This window comes from Rissa tridactyla, chromosome 7 (assembly GCF_028500815.1).
Source record: "Rissa tridactyla isolate bRisTri1 chromosome 7, bRisTri1.patW.cur.20221130, whole genome shotgun sequence".
NCBI classification, from domain to species: Eukaryota; Metazoa; Chordata; class Aves; order Charadriiformes; family Laridae; genus Rissa; species Rissa tridactyla.
Window position 1 is genome coordinate 45996755 of NC_071472.1, and position 25497 is coordinate 46022251.

Consider the following 25497-nt stretch of genomic DNA (forward strand, 5'->3'; position numbering starts at 1 on the left):
AATTAAAGCCATTTGTAAAATAAACTATTCCCTAATATTGTTATTTAAATTAATTCTGACCTGGCAGGCAATGCATTATTTAAAGCCTTTATTTTATATTGCTTAAGCAAAGCAATTACCAAGCGTACAGAACATGTCTGAAACCAAGAGAAACATAAAAAGCACTAACAAGCTGATTGCGACATTTCTGCAAGACAAGTTACATTTCATCTCCCATTGAAATTGCCATGAAAAGAAATGGGGGGGGGGGGGGGAAATATGTTTGTGATGTGAATTGCAGTCTTACCTTTACTTGTAACAGCGTTGAACAGTTTTTCAGAGCTGGCATCAGATGCCTGAAAGACCAATAAAAAAAAATACGTTACATTTTCTGCAAGTGATAGATTTCAAAAGGCACGGCGGTGTATTTATACACACACATATGTATGTATATTTTAGGGAAACAAATCAGGTGACAAAACCAAGCGAGCTAATGGCAGCTGCGGCCTCCGAAGAGAATGCCCATAAGGTGGTGCTGTTTGGCTGTGCTTCACCGCCCTGCAGTGCAGCTATTTATTTGGAAAGATTCTATTTAATAAAGAAAGAAATTATTTTTTTTTTTTTTATTCAACATATTAGCTGCACAGAAACTATATTTTTGTACTGTGATTATCCAGTGCGTTCTGACATTGATTGTGCAACGGAGAAGAGTCATGATTTTGAATCAGACAGCCCAGTTTCGGGAATTTGCAGAACTGCGGATTTCTAAATTAATTTTTGAAGTATTTCTGGAGATCCCTACCATGTCCAGCATTTCATTTTTACCATCTTTAAAGCAGCGTTGATAACTCAGGTGAATAATTTTATAGGTGTTACATACTCTTTGAAAAAGAAAGAGCATGTTCGTATTTAGCATTAGCATATATTTCCACATAAGATTTGCCTTTGTCAGAATAACTGATTATTGACGCCACGCTCTGTATAAACTAACGATCCATTTTATTTTTCATCAAGCCACCTTTATCTGTGGGAGGTTTTTTCTCCCTCCTAATATTGTGTTAGTACCTTATCTACTACTGCTGTTTGTATACCAGTATGCCGGTTAATCTACCTGTTATTAAAAAGCCCTACTTAAGTTTCACGCAAAAATGTTGAGCTCCTCCTTTCAGAAACTATAATGGCAAGAAACCAAACCGGGAAAGATAACACTGCAAATGTGAATTTTACCAACGGCCTGAGCCCCAAAGCAGAGAGCATTGAGTTTATGCGTCTGTGCACAGCCGTGTGTGCGCCCACACACACACACACTACACACGTACACACATCTAAAGCTTCAACTTCTCCCACCTACACCTTCACAAAACGCAGAGGGCTCTTCAGTTTTGAACCATCTTGGATCCAACCCCAGTGAGAGACAGGCTGCTTTTTGAAAATACATCCGACAAAATGAGCTCAGTAACAAGATGTTGCAAACAGGGGGGAAACGCAACACTCGACAAAGATTTTTAGTCTTCTCCTAGAATCTGTTTTCTCACCGGGTTCGGGAAAAATAATTAAAACCACTGTCTATTTGGAAAGCAGGCTGCGGGTTTTTTGTTACAGGGTAGGAATTTCTGAATTCAAAACCAGATAAAAAACATCAGACAATAAACACATATCAGGAATCTCGACTGCACTAAAAACTTCGGTGGGAAATTACCGACAAATAAGTAGATACAGTTCAGGCTGCATATCGTAGTGGAGTAATACACTGAAATAATTTGTTTGCCCTCAAGTTCGCAACGTACAAGGTTTCTATGATTAATTATTAAAAATAGCTTTATTCTTTTTCAGACTTCTAGACAGATTTTACTAGATTACTGTTAGCTTATTTAAAAGCTGAGCTGGTGGATTTCTTCTCGATTAAATACCTTGTAAACACCGGATTTATTACCCAATGATGGATTTATTATTCAGTGACGACTTTCTCTAAATTAATGAAAATATGTAAATAATGCACAAATTGAAGAGATCAAGAAGGCCATGTGCTTTAAAGAGCAGTCCAGTACTAGTCCAACAAATTAAGAGATGCCCAATGCTTTCCTAACCTCGCCAGCCTGCTCTGATTAAAAATAATAACCTTTTCCAGTGACTTTCATCTGTTGTTGTCTTTTTAAACACACCTTCTCTCAGAAGTCAAAACTCTCCAAACCATCCTTTCTTTTCAGAAAGAAAACGCAATATTAAAAAAACAAACAAACTTCTTACAGTTTCAGCCCTTACTTTAATTCACTGTTTCAGAATGAAACAGCATAGGGAAGCTGCAAGTTTCCTATTTGCTTGATTTTTCCAAACGCTAGAAAGAGAAAAAAAATCTTTCTTTTTTTTTTTTTTTAAGAAGTTTGCTCTAATGCCAAGCGTAAACCAACAGACTGTTTTTACACTATGGTTTTTCAGGTGAAATCTTTTTCTGTGCTATTGCATGAACCAGTCAGAAACCCTGTTGTGAAATCTGGAAGTGTCACTTCTCGGGCATAATGTGGTGCACAATTCATCCTGCCGGAGAATCACTCCTGAGCAAACCGGGGGGGTGATGACCAGTACAATATGCAACTAAAAAAGGAATAATTTTACCAAGACAAAGCTTGTCCGAGAGTAGAGCTCATTTTGCATTACTGACCACACGCTACTGAATGGAACAGCAACTTGAAAAACCCCATTGCCTGGGTTACCACAAAAATAACCCATTTCACCAGCTTGAACCGTGAGATGGAACTTTCACTGCCTATTTCATTACTTTAAATTTTGGTTTTAAATCTAAAACCGTAATTAGGGTAACGTATAACCGACACAATAGCAAACACAATCTCTGCCAGCACACAAGATACTGTATCGGTTTTGATGCAACTATTTTTTTTTCCACCGTTCGGTAGCCACACCGTGCAACAACACCGAAGGAACAAAACCCCAAATTAACGTGAAAAACCCCAACGACTCGGCACTAACGCAGGAGGATGACCTGCAACGCCTTCGCAGTGCCGACCGAAACCCTCCTCCGCGCCGACGGGAATCCGCTCAGGCAACAAAGTGCTGTTATTCCGCGCTGGGTGCTGCGAGGCGACGCGGCCGGACCCCGAGGGCTGGGAGCGGAGCCCGACCGTCCCTCACGGGCGAGGGCAGCGAACCGGCCTCTTCGCTCCCCTTCACCCTCAGCACTGCCAGCCCCTTACTCGAGCAGCTGAGGGAAAGCCGCTGTCTGTTGGCAACCTCACATTTTGGGAACGCAGAGGGAGCCGGACACAGTGACCATCCCGGGTCTTTATGTCCTGTCACCCGCGGGGTGCGAGGAGCCACCCAGCCCCGGCTGTGCGCGACGCTGCGGGAACGGGGCCGGGGAGACGAGAAACACTTCCCTGCCCGGCACTTTGGCCGTTGTCCCTTCGAAATCCCCTCGCTACCAAGCGCAGCTTAATCCTTTTCAACATGAAATGAAACAAGTCAGCAATCCCTCGGCTTAAAAAAAAAAAAAAAAAAAGGAAAGAAAGAAAAAGAAAAAAAATAACATCCTAACGAGTGTTTTTCCCCCATCCAGGAATGTGCTGTCATTCAAGTGGACGTATGACTAAAATATTTCCTGTCCAAACAGCGCGGTTTGACTCATTCCTGGCACGGCCCCCGCTGCCGCACTTGCACCGGCCCCGCCGCCGCGCACCTGCCCGCGCCCCGCGGAGCCACCGCGGGACCCCGCGCAGCGCCGCCGCCGCCCACCACCCGCCCCGGTCCGGGGTGCCGGGGCCCGGCCTCCCCCCCCCCCCCCCCCCCGCGGCGGGACCGGCCGCTGCCCCCCCACCCTCCGCCGCCGGAGGTGGTGGGGGGGATCCCCGCGCCACCCTGCCCGGCCCCGCGGCGTTACCTGCTGAGCGGGGGCTCATGGCGGTGCGGGAGGTGCGTGCGGGTGCGCCGGGAAACTCCGGTCCAGCGCGGCTCTCAGCGTCCCGCAGCCGAAGCCCAACTAATCCTTTCGGGGACAACTCGGAGGGGAGGCCGCCCGGCGGACATCCTTCCCGGGCAGCCGGGCCCACCTCCCCGCTCCCCGCAGAGACGGATCCCCGTGAGGAGAGCGGCGGCGCGGGCGGGCGGCGCGGGCAGCGCTAACACCGCGGCGGCAGGACAAAGAACACCATGTGCGGCGGCGGCTCCGCGGCGGCAACTCCGGGTCCCGGGGCGGCGCGGCCCCTCCTGCCCACGCACCTCCCTCCGCGGGTCCGTCCCGTCCTTCGGGCGGCTTTTTAGGTTGTTTTTTTGGTTTGGGTTTTTTTTTTTTTCCTTCTGCTTTTTGATATTTTTTTGGGGGGGTGGTTATTATTGTTTTTTTAAAAAGTCATGCCCGTCCTCTCCCGAGACAAAGCGGGCTCCCGCCGGGACACCGTCCCTCCCGCCGTCCGAGGGCTCGCCGCGCCCGCGCTCAGGTGAATTCCATCGGGGAGAGACAGCGGCCCGGCCCCAGCTCCTCCGGCCCCGCCGAAACAACCTCGCAATGCCTGTAATCCCCGGGGGGGCGGCCGCTCCGCTCCGCTCCGCGCTGCTCCGCCCGGCCCGGCTGCGGGCTGCCGGGCGCTCCGCTCCGCACTGCGCGGCGCTGCCGGAGCCGCTCCCCGCCCGCCGCCGCCAGCTCCGCCCTCGCCCCGCCCCGCCGGTGTCCCCGACGGCGTGGGGGGGGGACGACGGAGCGGGGGGAGCATCCGCGGGAGGCGCATTCCCCGCGCCGCGGCTCGGCCGGGCCGGCGGAGCCCCCCCGGGAGGGGCGCGGAGCCTCCGCTCGCGGCGGCGGGGCCGCTCCTCGGGGTGCGGGGAGGACACACACACCCCTTCGCGGAGCCGGACGGTCCCCGCTGCCCCGGAGATCGCGGCACACCAGCGTCGGTCGCTAAGGCTCGGCGGGAGGAAACATAACCGAAAATACCATATTGCATTTAATAATTTTTTTTATTTTTTTTTTAACGGAAATTCAATTTTTTTAAAATGGAAAAAAAAAATGTCCCCGACTTCAGGCAGGGTGGCCGGTGCGGAGCCCCCCAGCTGGCTGCAAATTTGTACCTGCCGGAGACACGGGGCTCTGGGACGCACAGGTGGGGCCGGGGCTCCTCAGCTTGCAGGGACCCCGCCTGACTCTAGTTCCAGCACCAAACGTTATTGTCAAGGGGCAGTGGGTTTCTTACTCACTGGAGGTTTCTCTTCAGCGCCGCACACCATTAGTAATAGCCACCGCAGAAAATAAACGCACAGCTACACTATTATATACATGATTATTCACTGAAGCACGGCAGTTGGAGACAAACGATGCCTCCTATACGCCAAGCTGCTGTGAAGGAGAGGCCGTGGTGCTCCTTGGCACGGCATCCCCACGCAACGAGGTGTTTCCTGGGAAATGGATAGGTGCTAAGATAGGTCTTACAGGCTCGCAAGGAGCCCGGATTTCAAGGGAGTGTTTTCAGGATTTCAAATCTTGAAATTGGTTTCAAATCAATACTGGGAGTGCTAGTGGAATTAAACTCCAGTGGGCTTCACTTGGATTTGAGCTAAATTCTCAGAAACAGGGTTGACAAACCCTACTCACCTCCACCCCCGCAGCAGAGCTCAGCCTGGAGGAGGTGATTCTCCTCTGGAAAAGACAGGAACTACCTACACCCGCCAGAAATCCAAACCAGAGCAAGGGCTGTGGATGCGTGGTTGGCCTCACCTGAGACAGGAGAAGCGTCACGCACCCGAAATCCAAGGGGAGCTTGGAACGACGCACTCATGTCCTGGCCCAGCTCATGTCCTGGCCTTGGGGACGGGGTACAATGAAGAAGGACAGCCCTTCTCCTGGGCGCCGCGGTGGGCGCATGGCTCCGGGCTGTCCCCGAGCGGCGGCGCAGTGACCTGGGTGCAGCCACGCACTGACCGCGAGAGAGGGGAAGGAGGGAAGGCAGGGTCCGAACCGTCCACGCAAACAGAAGTGCTACACTTAAAATAAAGCTCCTAAGAAAACATTTCTACCAATTACTGATGTGTAGAACTACAGGATTTTATGCAAACATTTCTCATTCGTTCCTCAGTCCATCACTGTGCGACCCATTTAAGAACAGTTTTTCTCCTCAGCATTACATCGTGGCTTTTCCAAAGCTCTTACTTGAGGAATAGTTGCACCGACCGCAATGGTCTCCACCGGGACAGCTACGCAGGAGATGCACAACAGAAGCGACAACAATAAGCAGGAGTCGGACGCATCCACAACAGCCCCAAATTCAGACCGTGTCTGCAAACACTACAGCGCTTTCCCTGTGTGTCTGCTCAGGAGAGGGAATACTTCGGTGAAACCGACAAATCGCCTTCATCAGAAAATTAAAAAATCATGGCCAACTTCAGGTCCAGGTTACAGCAAAGGAAATAAAGAGTTCTTCGAAGCTGCCCCCTTAGCAGGGTTATCCCAAGATTTCTACAACATATCTGAGCATGGACTTTCACTGTTAAAATTTCACCAGTTTTTGCATCTCCTAATAAATATATATTGCAAAGAGTCATCTTCTGCTGTCAGAGAGGTGGTTTCCATTTCCTCCTCTAGAAACCCAGCAGAGATGGCTTCACCTCTGGTTTCTAGAACAAACAGCGGAGAGCGGCCAAAAGCCATTGCAGTCGCTCGGCTGTTTTACGAGCTCAGCGAAGGAAATGCATGGCCTGAGTGCAGTTTTCATTCTCCACCAAAAATAAATTAATAAAAGCATTAAACCAGGAGAGTGTTCTCCGCACAACAACCGGAGGAGCCAGGGACTGTGCGGACGGCGAGACGGTACCTGGACAAGGAATTAAATGCGTAATATTAAGGTGTGGCGGCTCATCTGTTCTATGAGCACTTTGGTCAAGACTTTCTACATCTCGACATGGTAAAGAACTGGTCTAATTAAAGCCTAGACTCCTCACAAGACTTTAATTTGATAAATTTAGCCTGGATTAAACTACAGGCTTGTCTGTACTGGATTTTTCAAATGTTAACCGCATGCCACACCTGAAATCTCAGCATACACAAAATCAGAAATGCATGTACCTACTCATCTCCCTCGGGCTGTTCAGGTTTATTGGCAGGGCTGTGGGCCTCATTATGTTCATTATTCGTGCCTTAGAGATAAGTCGAGGACCTCTGTTTTCCTGCTAGAACATCATACACGCACGAAATGCGTTTTATAATTTTAAATGAGGAGTTTGGAGTTCAGGAATTCACCCAAAGCCAAATTAAATCAAAGGGAAAAAAACGCCACCCCACCACCTCCTAATGATTTCCATGGCCTTTGGATCAAGCTTCCCCCTCTCTTGACAGCAATACTTTCCCGTGTTTTAGGATATGCCTGGATAGTTTTTTGAAACCTTCTGTCTCTTATCTGTGTGGGACCTTGCCAGGATTTTTTTCATCTGTCTGTGGTCTCTGTCAGCGTCGACATTTGTTTCTGCCACAACAACAGCCAAATGAAGTGCATTGAGCTTGGATCAAAAGCGATTTCAAGATCTTTCACTCTCTGAAAGAGGTTTTCAGATCCAACCGTTTCATAAAAATGACCTAAACCCGCCTAGACGGCAGGCAGAGGAGCAGACATTTGTTTCCAAGTCATAGAGTAATTCCAAAGAAGAATTACCCATCCCTGGCACAAGGAGCAAATGAATATTGAAATTACAGCAGATTATATTGGATTAAATTATTTATGGCAAACCTCACCTCACCTGGAAGGTTCTGCAGCTTTTTTCCTGGCAACGTGGAAACGGGATATTCCAATTCTTTGGTATTCTGTGAAAGACTGGAAACATTTATGTTTCCATTAAATTGCTAATCTTTCCAGAAGACACAATGGTGTCTGAGTTCGGAGCGTGATTACGATGCCTTATAAAGTCCTCTGTAATGCTTTAAAAACATACATAATTTTGCCCATTACTGGATAGGAGATGCAGGTTCTTTTCCCCAAGAAAAGAATTTATGGAGCTATCAGCGGAGTTTTATGACTTTGAACAGTGAGCCACGGCATAATGTCCCGACCAGAAAGTACTTAAACTCTAATGCTTTAAAGAGGTTCAAGAAAAGGACCCGTTCTTGAGAGTGACCTAAACAATGGCAAAATCACCGCCGGTTTATGCCGTAAAAAGGTAAGTAAAAGTAAATTGCGGCAAGGCTGGGATTTGCCAGGAGGCGCAGCATCGGCCCCAGGCTCCTGGCAACAGATGAGAGCGACGCTTTGTCGACAGCCCTTCTAGCCGAGAAAGAGCTCGTGGGGGCCTTCTGCAAGGTAGGGCCGGGAAATGGGATACCAAAACTGAACGCACCTTTGAGAAGGAAACAGAACTGCTGGACTATATAACCTCCCTGGGCACTTTCTCAACGCAAGCGAAGCTTTTCGTTTGACAAAGCAGAAAACTTTTTGCGAGAGCGTATTAATGACAGTGCAACTTTTTTATTATTTTTATTTTTCTGCAGCACTTGCAAAACTAAACCACTTTGTAATCCCTTCTTTTATGCAGAACAGATTGCAGTTTTAAGCAGAGGCCCATAAACTGCAGGTTCAAAGAAACCTGAAACTGAATTAGCATAAAAGCTGGAATTCTCATTTAGAGGAACAGCAAGGCAACTGCTCTGCAGGCAGTTTTATGATTTTGGTTTCAAATGGAAACAAAGATAAAAAGTGGGGCTCGGGGAACAATAGGGCTGCTCTCTCTTCCCCATCCTTATGGGCCTGGACCTATAAAACTTACATAAAAAGTGGTCTCCACTGCTTCCGAGGACAGAATTTAGCCTGGTTTTGCACGCCTAGAGGAGGTTGGATAATCTCCTGAACCGCAGCACTGTACCAAAGAGAAATCTTCACTGTCCTACAAGCGTGAAGCCATTTCTCCCCCACGCTTCTCCAAATGGTGTGAAATCTCTGAGGTGAACACCACAATCATCTTTCCTTCCCTCTGCCAGTGATGAAGAGCGAGAATCCCCAAACACATTCCTGGCTCTAGCTTCTAAAATACACGCATTTTATCTCGTCTCCTGTAGACCTTCCTGTGGTTTGAACTCTGAGTAACTAAATACACGATGAAACATGGGTTAGCTGGATTTAGCTTCTACAGACCTTGCTGGGCTCCCGAGCTGCTATCGACACTACACAGTCTAACCGGGAACATTTGTAAGATCCTATCACTGAGTAAGAAGAAAAAAAATATAAATTCTTCGCCATCCACTAGCACTGCTGTGCGTAGACTTCATAAATGCACCACTTTTAAGCTCTGGCCATTATCTTCCCCTAATTTCTGCCTGCTAGCAGGTTCTGCAACTGAAGAAGTATTTCAAATTAATACGTCTGCCAATATCTGGGTATTGAATCAACTAATAAGAGAGAAATATTTTTCATTCTCCTCTTCTTGGTCAGAAGAAGAGACTTTCTTATCACTGAATAAAGCATCCATTACTGCGTGCTGTAATCCCATTCTGTCTTTCAGGTCATTTTTAGCCCAGAAAATGCTGAATCAGCACCATAAACCAATCAAGTAATTTCTTTCATTTTCTAACATTCAAGCAAAATAATGAAAATCACATCTCATTTGATGAGGAGAATATACGGCAGAATTCTATTCTTCCAAGGATAATTTTAAAAGAGGTATGCCAAGTAAAGACATACTATTGCAAAAACATGTAGCTAATGTAGGGTCTCTTCTGCTGAACAGATAAATTCCATTTTTGACTGTCATCTCATATTTAGAGAGTACATTATGAACAATAAATCTGTACGTTTAGCCAGCTTCTAAACAGTGCAAAGACATTAACTTGGCAAAAGAATGACCATTACTTTGATGAATGAAACATTCCCCTAAAATATTCATGTACAATATGATAATATCCAATTGATAACCCAAAAAAACCCACCCACCCCGCTGCAGATTTAAATAACCGAGATGTATATGAGAGAAACCGAGTACCATACATAAGAGGAGTTATTATGGCACTGTTAGGAGAACCAACAAATGAAAAAAAAAAAAGCTTGATAAATATTTTCCATAACAAAACACAATTGGTTTCAGTGGGATACAGCTCTGTTTCTCATTAGTTATCCTTCACTTGTCAGACAAGTTCCATATTTCACTGAAACCCGCTGAGTATTCTTTATAGTTTGCTGGGGAAAGTGGCTATACATTTAGCACGTTCCCTTTATGCTGTGTGTTTTCACAGGTCTTTCTTTAAAACACGCCGCACATGCTTTTGCTTCTTTCCCTGAGGATAGTGGGGTTCGACATCCAAGGAGAGTTTAAAAGCAGGTAACAAGTCATCACTTTTGAAGCTGCAGAGCAGCTGAAGAGGTGCAATAGCCCCAGCAGCCATTATCAGTGCCTGCCAGGGTGCCATGGTATCAAGTTATATGATAAAGCACTCAGCTGACACCAGAAAAATAATCATTCTCTCTCTCCTGCACCACCCCCTTTTTCACAAGGAGGCTTTTTACACTCATTAAATGCAACCTTATCTCTGAAAGACTGCAATCCTCAGCAAATGACAAGTGTGCCTAATCTCATTTTCTGACAAGCGATTCTGACAGCACCTTCCTTTTGATTTCTAAGACACGTAGCTAGACATATATTAATCTGTCAGTCATCGCCCCTAGGAAGGATGGAAAAAAAGGGAGAGACAGCGATGAACATTTGTGAATGTGAAGGGAACAAGGCAAGAAAGGACTAAGGGTCCTTTTCTGGCTATTTTAAGCGACGCAACCGCGTTTCTCCACTCCTCCCACCCCAACGTGGCACCCAAGCCACTCTGTGCGGCCGAGCCGCAGCCCCACGTGGCTGCCGAGGGGGACTGACACACGTTTTATTTAAGGTACGAGCGTGGCCCAGCAGCTACAGACTAGGTGTCAGCCGGGGGCGTATTTTCAGGTTTTCCCTGGTGCGGGAAGCAGTCGACTCCCATTTCACTTCTCCGCGCCTCAATTTTCAGCACAGGATATAAAAGCCTTGCATAAAATCCAAGTGTTATTGTCACCACGGTGCATATTTTAGTTGCAGACATGGGACTTCCCAGTATGGGTACCATAAAGCATTGAGCCTTAATTCCGAATTTACAGGTTATGAAGTGTTCTGCAATAACGTGGGGGTGTTTGCAGCAAGAAATGCTTTCTCGCTCCAGTCACCATAAGCCCCACTCGGCTTCGGTAGCCAGCCTGGCTGGAACACATCAGCAGGAACGGGCAAAGACAGGTTTGATAAAAGCATCAAGATTGAAAGCATCACATTGTTGTCAGGTCTTCACAATTTTGTACTAACGCTCCAAGTGCTCTAAACCAGAAGTGTTTAGTGCGACGTCGTGGCCTGGCAAGGTGCAAACTGGAGAGGCTCATCAAGAGGCTATGAAAAGGCAGGATTTCCAAGAACTCCCAGCTATAATATGAGACAACGTATTTAAAAACCAAGCGTGTTACAAGTAAGCGGTAAACCGGTGCAACTCAGATGGCATTTGCCACTCAGCAAGTGTGCAAAATACGGGCACTTTCTGCCTGAGGTGAGATACGTACCGGTGAGCGCAGGAATGTGGGGTGGGAGGAAGGAGGCCGGTGTGTAGCTACAAAGCTGCAAAGGAGTGTAAAACAAGTGAGATTCTACAAACGGGACCCAAAGGCAGAAAGACAATTAAGCGAGGTGGGAGGCAGCGTTCTTTATCCTACACAGACCTGTTAGTAACGTTCCTCATAAACACGCCTTCTCCCTCTTAGCATGTGAATCATATTAATATTCCTACCCACCAAATGCTAAATTAGAGTAAATTATCCAGCTGTGCCGTCTAACGTTTGCTCGCTGACCCGTCTGCACTTGCAGAGCCTCCCCGGCCGGCAGCGCATCCCTCTGCCTGGGGACGGCCCCGGCACCGCAGCGCCCAGCGTGGCCCAGTTTGGTACCCTCAACTAAGAGCTACTCACTGCCTCCCCTCCCTTCCGTTGGGTAATATGAAAGTACAGGAGAAACTTTATTGTTCATAATGGGATAAGAAAAAAAAAAAAATGAAATGAAAGCGAAGTACAAAGGGGCTCAAATCCAATGCTTTAAAGCGATGCCATTTTCATAGTAATACAGTCATTAAGTACTTGTTTGATGGTGCAAAAAGTAGGCCAAGATCTTTCCTAATACATTTTATTAATCAATACCTGCACTAGAAGATGGGAACAATTAAAATTTTCCTCCTCACTCAGACAAAGCGGCATAAAGCTTGTGATCTACTTAAGGAGCCCGCCACTCAATGGAAAGATGAAAAGACTTCTTTAGTTTTACTTAAGAGCTGAAATGATGTTAATACTTCAAGTGTTTAGAATCTGGTTCTCAGAAAGACAGTAAATTAGCAGTGGCAGGAAAGCTGCCTACCGTCACCGAGTCCCCTTCCTCGCGTTTCCACGCTGATGTCATCATAACTGGGAAACTCACAAATACATTCTGGAGTTCACTGAGCCTGAAAATAACACTGGAGATATTTCCTTTGCCATGCAGAACACTTCAATAAATAAGCCTAGCAGGAAAGCACATCTACTGCTGATGCACCTTATAAGGATAAATGTAAACCTGACACTTGCATAGTTTACATTTATGCCACATTTTTTATTAAAAAAAGGATTTTCTAGCTGCATCTGAGCTTCAGGATGTAGAAAAGAAGGCACAGACAGAAAAAGTCTCCTCCTCTGGGGCAAAACGGTGGGGGGAAACTGGGCAGTTCACTGGGTGGACCTCTGGCTTGGGGGAGGAGAGACTTCTTATCTCACAATGAGGGTTGCTGATACGGGCATCAAGTAAGAGAAAGCTGCCTAAAATCTGCCCAAAACGCAGCCCTCCTTGAGAGACTGAGAGCCCTGTCCCTGCAGCAGGGGCCACCATCACCCGAGGGACAACACTTATCTCTTTTCCACCTCTCGGGACCTCCAGAAACACACCTTGGCCATCATCCTGGTGGGCCACGGGCCACAGGTGATGGCACATCTCCCCTGCACTGACCCACTCCGCTGTTTGGGCTCCAGAAAAAATTTTTGATAGGGGTCTCATGGCACAAGATACAGCACAACCACCTGGGAGGGGAGACTCCTCGCAACCCAACAGGCAGGACAACAAACAGGAGACAAAGGACATGGTTATTTCCCACTCCTCAGGGGAGGAAAATCCAACGAGACACATGCAGGTAGCACCAAAAACCGAACGTTGCCCAGTTTCATCTACTATTTGATTCTCCGGTGAGAGCAGAACCTCATCTAGGACCTCACAGCCTTCTGCTATGGAACGGAAGGGTCTATCACACACATGCGTTGACCTTACAGCACGAGAGAAAGCACGGACACAATGTTGTGTCTAAAACAAAGAGGTTTTTTCATATGATGATTAACAGAAGAAATATAAATGCAAATGACCTTTTAATTTGTATCACGAGAACTAACTGAGCTAATGTTGCAGCCAAAGGGAACATTCCTCCCTGCTCATCATTTTGGAAGTATCGGAGGTTGATTCATGCCATATGGTTGACCTCTTGTGGTAAATTTGTTGTCTAGTTTCACTTGGTACTGAGCCTACCAGGCACCTTGCTGGTTCCAACCCACTTGTCAAAATTACATGAGAGCCTTGCTAATACTTTCCTTGAGGCTCCCAATTCTTCTTCTGTGCATCTTCACCTGGGATTGCATTGCTCAAAGTGCTGTGGAAGGTCACGGTGCTCACGACAAAAAGGTCGGCAACAAAATAAGCAGACGGATTCTGCTCTAGTCCAGCCTCCATCCACACAGCCAAATCTCTCAAAAAGTCCTGATCTAAAGTCCTCTGAAAATAAAATCCTTCCAACACAAGAAACAATTTTTACTAGCTCTCAAACGCTATTTTTCTTTCATTTAAGATTCTAACAAAACCTAACTTCTTTGTCTCTCAAGCTCCCTTGATCTCGTTCACTTTTAGCTGTCACATAAAGTCAATTGGCTGCACCTCTCTGCTTGATAAAGACATGCCAAATGTTCTGATGTGTCTTTAATGAGGAGGTAGATAAGACATAGTCCAACAAGGTGCTGAACACTTTGACCCTCAGCTAACAAAGCACTTAAATATCTGCTTAACTTTAAGCAAAAAGAAGTCCTTTTGAAGCTAACGCAGCTGTTCTGGCATTCAGACTTAAGCATCATTTTATAAATTTCACTGGATTAGGGAGAGAGCCTTTGCCTGGTTGAACCCCGGTTACCGAGAGAGCAAAACCAGTCAGAAACACGCAGCTAACCTAGTGAGAGCCAGGGCTGCAGAGTTTTAAGATAAATTATGGAAAGGCCCTCTATTATTAATTAATGTGTCAGTCATGTTGCAGGTAATACTGTGGCATCTTGTTACTGCGTGAGAGGGAGCGGGCAGGTTTATTTTCTGTCGTAATGTAATGTCTCATAAACGGGATGGAGCACATGAAGGATCTGCAAGGATGAAGGCTTGGCGTTTACTTCAAAATAAATGTTTGGATTTACAAGAAGAAAGGGACAACTACAAAATAATACAAATAAAAATTAACAATAGAAAGGTCATGGAGAGGACGCCCAAAGAGTAAAACCGATACCAAAGCTGAGCTATTGTTCCCGAGATTCAGTTAATCGGTTGATCTATACCCAGTCTGGATTATTCCAGGCATTACTGGAGGAGGTGTGCCTTGAGAACCTAATATAATACACGAGAGTCATGATAAAACTTCAACCTGTTTTGATAATACAGCTACACGTTCTACTCCACACACACCTCTAAGAAAGGCTGCCAGATCTTATCACAGTTAGTTATTAATCTATTTGTTCCTATAAAATCTTTTCTCTTTTTTCCCCCCCCTTTTTTAATAATTCACTTCTTCTGAAGAGAAACTGATTTAATGTAGGGAAAAAGCTGCAGCATATCAAAATGTGAATGGAAAAACGCGTAAGGAGATAATTTTTGTTTAACTGGGATGGAAGAGTTATCTTAGAAATATTTTATATCATTTAAAAAGCACTGAGCACTATTTTATGCCTCTACCTGAGGAATAAAAGTCATAGTTATGAGTCCAGCTGTACATATTTCAGTAGCAAAGCGAGATTCTAACAGACACATAAAAATTTCTTTAAAAAGTAGCTCAAGTAGATTTTTCACGAGTAAAACACTGGCAACCTGAATTTTAATATAATTCTCGGCATTTCAGTGGAGCATTTTGTTCATCTGTAAAGCGCTACAGAAAACCGAGCATAAATCATGCCAGCTCAGCCCCGTGTCATCTCCATTCTGGCAACCAGGAGGCAAGCGGCCGCCCTGGGGCTCTGCAGTCCATCACCGCCGAGGCTGGGCTGGGACATGCTACGGCCAAGTTCAGGTCTCTCTACCTTAGTGCCTCCACGTTTTGCAAAATTTATATAACCTGTATGATGTTTGGGGTTTATGGCTACTTATTTAAGATGTTTTAGTTGATTCATAAGTTGCTGCTGGGCAAGCAACAAAAAAGATGATAATCATCACCAAGCTGAGCTTCTCAGTCCATAAACTATTACACATCATATGATAATCAAGCCTTTCTACTTAGCAGCGTGTTGCAATGTAACGGCGTGAGCCTCTTTGTGTCACCCAGGACGTAGGCAGGGGAGAAGGCTATAAAAAGCTGCCTGAGCTGGGTTTATTTTAAGAGGCCTCCAGACCAAAAGCCTCATCTCTGCCTCGGACCTGGCAGGAAAGCTCGCACGAAGTCACCCGGGCTCCCTATTAAAATACTGTTAGCACATACGAGAGTTTTTGCCTTCTTTTTAGTTCAAAGTCGTCTGGGAGAGACAAAGAAACAAAGTGCCTGGGTCAGTGGAAATTTCTGACAAAGACTTTTCTTCCTGGCACACACAGGGACAACCCCACCAACTGTGTCAGGTTTCCCTCCCCCGGCCCCGACTGACAAGGCAAAGGTCCTGATTAAAGGCCCTCGCGGGGCGGGGGACACAAAAGATGGCCCAGGACTTCAAAGTCAACACACTGCTGGACAGCGGGGAGGTCCCTTTTTTCCCCCCTTTCTCCTTTTAACTTAAGCTCCTGCTGGCTGTGGAGGGGCTTCTAATTGCATTTCACAGAGGCTGAACAAAACGTGGTCTTGTCTCCACACAGCAGCCACGCTGGAGGACGCGGGATACGATGCGAGGTTTCAAGAGCAGGAACAAAAAGAAGTTTATCGTGTCAGCAAGCCGTGCAGAGGCAACGGGGAAGCTTTTTCAAGCTTATTTGCATGTTGCCACGTTTCTAGATCTGAGCAAACAGCGGCGGGTTTTCACAGAAGTGGTGTGGCCGGGTCCCTCCTTGTCGCTTTGAACGTGGGGCACCTGCACACCCACCCGGGGCGAGTGGGCCAGGGTTTGATCTGACACGCGGCACCTGTGGAAAGCCGGGCACAATTGAAGGTAGTTGGCTTGACCAGCAGAGTGAATATGTCCTTTTGTGCTGGAGGAAAAGAACCTTTGCTCGCTGACCCAGGTCTGGACGCGGAGACGCTTTCTGGGGCAAATAATAATCTTGACCCAATGACACCCAGGATGATCTAAGCAGCCTAATTAAAATTCTCCCAGTGCGTCTAGAGCTACGGATCTGTTGAAAGAAAAGGTTTGGCTGAAGCGTGATAGACATGTTGGAAGTACGGGAAAGTGGTTTTAGGGGATGCGGAACGGGAAGAAAGCCTCAAGCCAGAGGTAATATAGGCAATGCCGTGCCACTGCGGATGTGGGGCGTGATTTCAATCAAACACAAAAGTGTACCGGAACCCAGCAGAGTTAGCGCTTGGCCATCTTACCTTCCATTTTTAATGACAAAAAAGGTCTGCATTAGTATGCATGAACAAAACACTCTCTCATCCAAAAATAAAACAAGTCAATAAAGTCCTATCCCTTTAACATTTGATAGTCTCTCTTTTCCGCTTCCCTAATGAGATTTGCTTTCTCATTCTTTTTCTTTTGCATTCAAATTTCAATCTGCAACAAATTTTCCACATTACAGGATGAACCATATATCTGTTTTCCCACATTGCACAACACTAGACCCAACACAATACATCAAAATCCCGACAAGTAGCGTTTATCCTGTGTTCCCTTTGCCGACGGTAGACAATGAAACCCCACACTGCCGAGCCCCGAGTTTCCTCTGTGCCTGCTCACGTATGAGAATTAGACCTCGAATGAGGTTAGTTAGTCGCTGCTGATTCATCACGCATTTGAGATTTGGATTAACAAACCATTCATCCTCGATTCCTTGTATGCAGGCCCATGGTTCTAACAGGACTAGGCTTTTTTTGTTTGTTTACTAACTGACAATAGTGGAAAGCCTCATATTCGCATTCGTATTATAATAAATGCATTATAAATGAGTAAGTAGGAAACAGTAAGGAAATGATGTTTTACTTTTAAATGCTAATTATGGAGCCCTGGTGCAGTTAATGTGTAGGGTGTTCTGTCAATTTTTAATGTTTATGCCAAGTGTAGTCTTCAATTTAACATGAGCTTTTAATCCTTTGAGTACTAAATTGCCTTTTAATGCTTGCAGCACAACATTGTGTTTGCACAAAGTCAGGACTGAAAAATGAATTTACTACAAGATATGTGCATGTATGGAGGGGGGAGGAAGTACAAAGGACGAGAGTTTTTTTTAATGATGTTGTTAGAACCGTACAAGAGGAAGGAACTGCTTTCAGGATGTACCTGGCAATTGTTTGCAGTGGCAAAAGGCTGCTGTTGATTTAGTATCTCTGTTGAAGTATTTTCAGACAGAGCTCTTTCAGGCTCAGTTTATCCAAAAGCTATACCAAAAATCCATGGTTCACGCCCATAAAGGAAACGTCAAGAAAAATACTGTGAAAGGAATTACCGTAAAGTGGTATCTGCATGGTCAGTATGACAGAGCACCTACAAGGACAGAGAGTTTTTCAATGGACAGTGCTTAAAAGAAATGCAAAGAATAACGCTATTTTGGAAAAGGTATGTTATATCATAATTTACTGGGTTGGTTGGTTTGGTTTTGCCTTTTCGGCTGGCTTGTGAGGAGGGGTACAGGGGATTTCTTAGTTCCCAGCCCGCTACAGTCAGTAACGGGGCAATGGCACAAAACCCCTGGGGGCTGCGGGTGCTTTAACCCAGCCTGGCACAAATCTTCTCCCCAAGTCTGCCCTTCAGCAAACCTGCGCACCACCAGCCTCAGAAAACCGGCCGAGGAGGTCACACTGGGGAACTTCACAGCGAACAAGACAAGCAGAACCCCTATGTGCCCGCTCCCAGGGGTTCTTTGCCGGGGAGCAGCATCCTCGCTGGCTCCCGCAGCGGCACTGGCCGGGACACGGCCAAGTGGGCAAACCCCGAGACAATCTCTGTCCCCTGGTCCCCGGTGCCTCCCACCTCCCTCCCTCGCACACGCTGGGATGGAGGGGAGCTAAAGCAGCTTGGGAGGCTAATCCCTATTTATCTCCTTGGTGAACAGACTTTTTAAAATGACACTGTTCGCATGCTTAAAGCTCCAAATTTGACTTTCCTTGACAGCAGCCATCTCAGGAATGCCAATGAGGTTTATTTTTGGCAGTCGAGCCTTCACAGAATAAGCTTCGCTGCATGTACGGTTTTCAGCGCACCAATGCAATTCTGCAGACGAGTAAAACTGGGGACCTGAGGATTTCTGTACATCCTGATAATGTCTCCTCAGCTTTACTCCCCGGTTAGACCCAGAGGGCAAAAGCTAATCAATTAAAATCTCTCCTTCCTTTCTCTCTTCCCCCACACCTGCGCCATCTGTAAGATTTTTTTTTTTTAGGAGATATTGCAGGTATGTGAATACTTGTTTCCTTCTTCCTCATTCTAGCATCCCACATGTGACAACGTGCAGTTTACACTGTCCACTCCAACAATATAGTTTCATGGGAAGAAGCCTTTATTTGCTTTTCAATGATTAGCCAGTCCCAGGGAACGGCAGTCAGAAAGAGCGAGAAATACAAACAGGGTGAAGTGCTTTATGAGTCAATAATATGGCTTTTTAAAATAGCTGTAAAGGAAAACTTTGCCAATTAAAAGTGAAGTTAGAGCTGACGAATTCAATTGCCAGAGGTAGAAAGATAGTTTTTAAATGTTACTTTTTAAAAAACTGCAGCTGAAATTAATCTACAGGCCTTGCACTGAGAACACATATGTTGAATTTAAGCACAGAAAAGGTCTTGCCACGTAAAACCGGCAAAACGCTTTGCGTTAAGCACATGCATAACTGCTTGTGGAATTGAAAGCCAAACTCAAACAGCCCGGGGGCGAGATGAGATGCCCAGCGCTGTGCCAGCCGAGCCTCTGGCCGCCTGCACCCCACATTTACCCAAAACCCTCCCTTTTCCCCCAAGATTTTCTCTGTTTTTCCTGTGTGCAATGAGACCCCCCCCCCCCATCCACACGGAGGAAAGCCCACCTTCCCAGCGGAGCATGGGCATCGCCGCCGTCACCGCTCACGTCCCGAGGGTGCGACCCGGCCCCCGGCGAGTCCTGAGCCCGATGGGGACCTGCTGGCGCCGTTCAGCACCGGGCACCCAAATTATATGGCTTAGGAAGGATTTCTTTCAACGTGCCTTGGGAGGTAATTACACCCATTTGCAGAAGTACGAATACTGCAGAGCGAAGGTTGGGAAATAGGTGTTTGGGAATGCTCCCATATCTTTATCTGGCCCGTTGCCTCACTAATGGCATCCAACTAAAGGTCCCGGCTTTGAGAACGAGGAGGACCAGGGAACCACGGGCTGTCGATCTCTCTTTTTTCTTGTCATGACGTCATTGAAGTCAATACTCAAAGCTTGGTGCTCAAAGGCAGGCTCTTAGGCCTAGGTTTATCTCATCTCACCAAGACGTTACGCACCCTGACCCCAGTCTAACACTAAGTTTTTTCCTATACCGAATAGAAATAACAGGTACCTATAATGCCACCATACCTTAATGATCCAATAAAGCATAATCCGTACTTTAAAGAACCAAATATATGTCCCTGTTTGCTCAGTGGCTTTGATCTGGTGATTTAATTTATGCAGATAAAACTGAACTAGATGCCAGTTTTAAAGGCTTGGTCTTCAAATACTGGCATTGCATTTTGAGAGAGGGGAAAAAGCAGAATCCACAGACAGCAAAAGCGCATCCCACCCTGCCACACCCCGCCCCCCCCCACACCACCCTTTGGAGCATCATCTCATTCGTGGCTTCAGAAGCAGGACACACGGCCGTGCAGGTCTAGCTGAGGTCTTTGCAGTGCTACAGGCCATGTGGTCCACACATTTAAATATTCCTATATTGAAAGGCTTAGATCTCCAATAGGAGGATTTGAAAAATAAACCCATCTTTTTGAAAGGGATGGATGGAAGAGCAGGGCTGGGTTTCGCCTGGTGGGACAGGACACTCGGAGCCCAGCGGTGCTGGCAGTGGGGACAGGGACACACGGACTCTCTGGCTGGGGTCAGATCTCAGCCCTGGCACATGGTTCTGCCCATGTCTGAAGGCAGGAATCCCACTGCCACAAACCACCTGCCACTTTTCATATATTTTAAAATCGGATAGGAATGGGTTCTTATGTATTTACAGCATGTTTCACTTTGCCTTACCTTTCCGAGCCCTCTTCCTCTTAAGTTGTTTTTCCTTCCCCCCCCACCCTCCCTAGGTTTTTAAATCCTACCATTCAAGGTTGCATTTTTCTCTTTTCCTTTTCATGCCATTGAGGTGTACAGCGCCTCTGTTAGATCTTGTTCGTTAATGTATCGACACATCTTATTTTGTATTACTTCCATATCTTGATGTTATCTAAAGCTTTTTATATAGTAAGAGAGAAATTACAAGGTTTATAATTTCCCTCATACACGTAACAAAAACGACAAACCATGAAATCGCAGAGCTGTGACTGATTTTCTCTAAAAGTCCCATAACTTCCAGCAGGCTATAGCGGAGACGTAGATGGTTTTGGTCTGTGTGTGTACGTGTATATAACGATAAACTTTTATATGCATTTTATACATGTCAAAGACATCACATGTGGGTGAAAAGCAACATTAAAAGACCAGATAAAGCTCTTCTGAGAGGATGCAGTAGATTTGGAATTACACTGGAATTTTGTAGAACACCAGACAGCTCTTTAATAGGTCCTGTTTGGACAAGCGGATGAAAGAAGGGATTCAGTTCACCCGGCACCTGCAAAATTGAGCTTGGAGGAATAAACACTCAGCAAGAAACTTCTGATTCTTTGTGCACCTGCCTAGGGCAGAAGTACTGCAGCACGAGCTTTACTCCTGGGCTTTCGAATACATCTTGCTTTTGACCAGGCTACAGCTACAGCAGCTCTAAATTGCTGGCTGGGCCTCCCTGGAGAGTACGAGCAACCTGGCTCGTGGCAGCATCCTAGCTCCTGAACTCATCGGAAATGGAGAAAGCTCAGCATCTCTCAGGAACTGATGGGATCGGGCCAAAGTCACTCAAAGAACCACAGCAACTTAGGTATCAGACAGATAAGGCAGTGCATAATCAGCCTCTTGAAATGTGTAACTAATGACGATGGAGCTGTACTCCTCCTGACGTCCTACTGAAGACCAAATGAAATTAAATCTTTCTAATTAGTAATCATTCACCCAATATCTTCTGCACTGCTGGTGTCAGACAATTACAAATGCTTTGGTGGTGCCAGGATCCCCATCCCAGATGTCCAGGACACTGTGAGGTCAACCCTGTGTCCGTGGCAAGGTTACAGCAGCCCAACGCCGCCTATTCCTGGGCTCATCAGCTGCGTTAACGAGGCCTTGCAGCTTGCCACAAACTCACGGCTGCCAAGGTCAGCTGCGGAGTTAAAAGAAACGTTCCCATTTTGGGGTTTGTCCATTCCTCTCCCTAAGCCAGGACTTCAGAGAATACAATGTCCCTATCGTATTGCCCCGGCATACCATGTGGCTGGAAGCCCTGCTCTCCTTCCAACCACCTTAACTCTCCAAGTCTCTGAGTTTGAGTTTCTCTGACATTCATCTCTACAGCACACTAGAAAGTGGAAGCCTTCAAAAAAAAAACCAACATTTTTTTAAGAAGTGTTAATTTGAAGGTATATAAAGTATTTGTGTCACTCCACCTAATGTGTAACTTGCCCCGTTAGGCAGTAATGAAGGTAACTCGGTCTTGAGGCAGGTTTTAACACCGGACAGCGCGACTGTTATTTTACAAGAGCTTTTCAGTGCCACGTCAGTTCCCACCACACACAGAACCCCACGTCTCTGCCCACTGCGCTGATCTTCACCTGCAGAGTGTGTGGGGCCAGGGCAGAGGACGCGGCACCCCCCGTGCCAAGACGAAACGCTGGGAGAGGCGCCAGCCGGGGCTACCGACCCAGCACCCGGTGTCCTGCTTCACACAGTGCCCCTTTAGGTTCAGGATTCAAGAAGGACACAGACCTGTTGGAGTGGGGCCAGAGGAGGGCCACAAACATGGTCCGAGGGCTGGAGCACCTCTTCTACAAAGACAGGCTGAGAGAGTTGGGGTTGTTCAGCCTGGAGAAGAGAAGGCTCCAGGGAGACCTTAGAGCCCCTTTCAGTCCCCGAAGGGGGCCTACAGGAAAGCTGGGGAGGGGCTGTTTGCAAGGGCATGGAGCCATAGGACGAGGGGCAATGGTTTAAACTAGAGCAGGGCAGGTTTAGATTAGACATTAGGAAGAAGTTCTTTACATTGAGGGCGGTGAGACACTGGCCCAGGTTGCCCAGAGAGGTGGTGGAGGCCCCATCCCTGGAGACATTCAAGGCCAGGCTTGATGAGGCTCTGAGCAACCTGATCTAGTTGAAGATGTCCCTGCTCACTGCAGGGGGGCTGGACTAGATGGCCTTTAGAGGTCCCTTCCAACCCAACACATTCTATGATTCGATGATTCCCAGATAAGCCGTTAGCATCTCACGTCCTTTTCCAGCCAAGGAGCACCGGAGGGCTGGCAGACCTGCCCCGTAACACACCAGTTAAGTTGCAGTATGGTGCAAATCCATCCTTATTTAAATGTTATGCATGTATAAATATTGGTAGAAAGTTTCGAGCACATCCTCTAGCACATCCTCTAGTTCAAAAAGCTGTGAATTTCACTAAATCATTTTTACTGCCCTGGTTTTGAATGAAGTGTAAATATTGTACGCAAGAAATACGGCCGGCGTTCTAAAGGCACGTACCGTAGGCAAAGCTGCACAGGCCTGTGCGCCTCTAACATCGGGGCTGCTTGCATTTCTGGAAGGCTTTTCATCCGTCAACTTGTTTTAGTGAATATAATAAGGGAACTTAAATCATATAACGACAGATTTTGATTTCCTTTACTTTAGAGCAAATCTGGAAGGCACATGAGCTCAGGAAAGCTACGAGAAAGTATGAGAATGGCAAGGGGATCAATTAGAGAGCCTGATGGAAACCCAAATCTCCCTTACGCCAGACCTGGAGAGAGACTGTAAGTCTATAAATTTCCTTAAAAAAAATTACCATTGAGAAATTCAGGTATTGGTTTTTTATGTTACTGCATTGCCTAAGAGCCTTAGTGATGAACTGAGATTCCGGATGTCTAAAATAAAAAGACAGTCCCTGTCTTAGCGTTACACATTACATATACTAAGACATTCATTGCCCAGCTGAATCCAGGCTAATGCATTGCATTTATTTCCTAAAAGCGTTCACAGGAGAAATGAAAGAGCAAACAAAATAAACCCTAATGTAACATGCGAATTAAATATACGCAGTCCTTTACTACTCAGTATTTTCCACCTTTGCTGTTCATAAAAGGCAAGCAAGAGAGCCAGAAGTTTCTCTACTCATAATGATGAGCGAAGGCTGGATTCTTAACTCCGTGATCCTTTAGAAATTGCCTGTGTCTGTTATATACTGGGAGTCAGCACCTCCATCTGTTAAACTGTCACACCTCTTGTTCAGGTCTCTCCTATGATAATCTCCTCCCTGCTCGACTCCAGATAACACAATGCATTCCCTCTTCTACTTTCTGAGCTTATTTGCAGACGTAGCCATCCATAAGAAGCTTTAAATATGTATTACACCACAGTAAAAACCCCTGTGGCCCACCAAGTAGTGGGCTGGAAAACCAGTTTAGATTCGCAAAGAAGCTGGTATTAAAAATCCTCGAGGACTTAGCAGTTCAGCCTGTCACGCATTTTAAGACCTGCGAATAATAAAAGGAGCACTGGTAATTTTACTAAAAAATGAAATTCCATCATTTCTGCAGAATAAACAAAAACAAACCAATGCATTAGCTATGCAATACTTCCCAGCACCACAGTCTGAATGCGTCATTAAAGACAGATTTTACCCATGAAAAATATTTTTAAAAAGTAATAAATACACAAAACTTTACATATACTTTTCATTTCCTTCCTCCATCCTCTCTGTGGGAGGTAGACGCAGATTAAGTTGGTATAGCCAATTCCGCCAGCTCCGGGAAGCCGGAGTCCTATTTCTTACAGCTCACATATTGTATACTGTGCTCTAAACTACATCCTGCCTGCAAGTGTAAAATTTGGGAGTATAAATCTATGATGTTTCACAGATTTTAGAAATGAAAATAAGTAAAGAAGAGCTAGAATGTAATCTCACTGTTGGTATATCAAGTTCACGTTCACATTTCCAGGTCCTAAGGCACACAGTACGAACAACTCCCTTATTTTTCTCTCTTGAAAGAGCTGTTTTATTACCAAATTCAGCTGGATTCTTCTATGCTTAAATCTGAGAAAAATATGGCTTTATTAGTTAAATGAGGAACTGTTCTTGAGGAAGGAGCACAGCACTATGTAAGTTAATGTGCAAATTCACGTGGATAACATCTTTGCTGGCCCACAGTCTGGACAAAGCAGTGTTGCCTTGCCCCTGTTCCAGTTAAAGGAAATATCACCATCGATTTGAGGAAGGAAGAAACCACTGCCGGGTATCCCAACTGCCAGTACGGTGATGCTCTAAGGAAGACAAAACAAACCCTGACATCCAAATTAAGCCTCAAGGACAGGAAAAAACCCAAGGTACCCGCAAACATCAAAATGCTGAAGCACGATATTAAAACAGGAGAAATAGAGAGCAACAGCTACAGTCAAAAAGGTATGGCCTAGTCTCCTTCCAGCCTCCTCCAACGACAGAGTACCAAAGGCGGCGTATTGCTTTTGACTACATCTCAAAAAAATTCCATAAAGTAATGGGATTGAGTCTCCTCTCTGGTGTACTGCTTTAAATTCTTAGTGATTCCGACCAACATGATGGCATTGCACTGGTGTAAATGAGAAGACAGCTAGGTATCAAAACCATAATGTTAAACTGGGCACTACATCCAAAAAATACTACTATATTAATTCACAGAGGGCATACATGGCCGACATTATTCAGGTCATTGCAACAGTCTCAGCCCTGAAAAGACACAGAATGACAGAGGACAGCTGCAAAATATCCATCCACCACGCGCGGGCACTGACTTCCCCGGCACTGCGCTCGGGATGAATCTGACCCAGCTGGT

The 25497-nt window shown here is 46.0% G+C and overlaps 1 protein-coding gene across 6 annotated transcripts in view; it reads right to left on the minus strand.

Moving 5' to 3' along the window:
* The window catches only part of AUTS2 (activator of transcription and developmental regulator AUTS2), a 798248-nt gene that overhangs the window by 75086 nt on the left and 697665 nt on the right, over positions 1-25497 (minus strand). For all 6 annotated transcript variants that reach the window (XM_054210341.1, XM_054210344.1, XM_054210343.1 and 3 more), the window contains one exon: positions 287-335. In XM_054210341.1, the coding sequence (XP_054066316.1) occupies positions 287-335 (49 nt within the window). The remainder of the gene's footprint in view (positions 1-286; positions 336-25497) is intronic.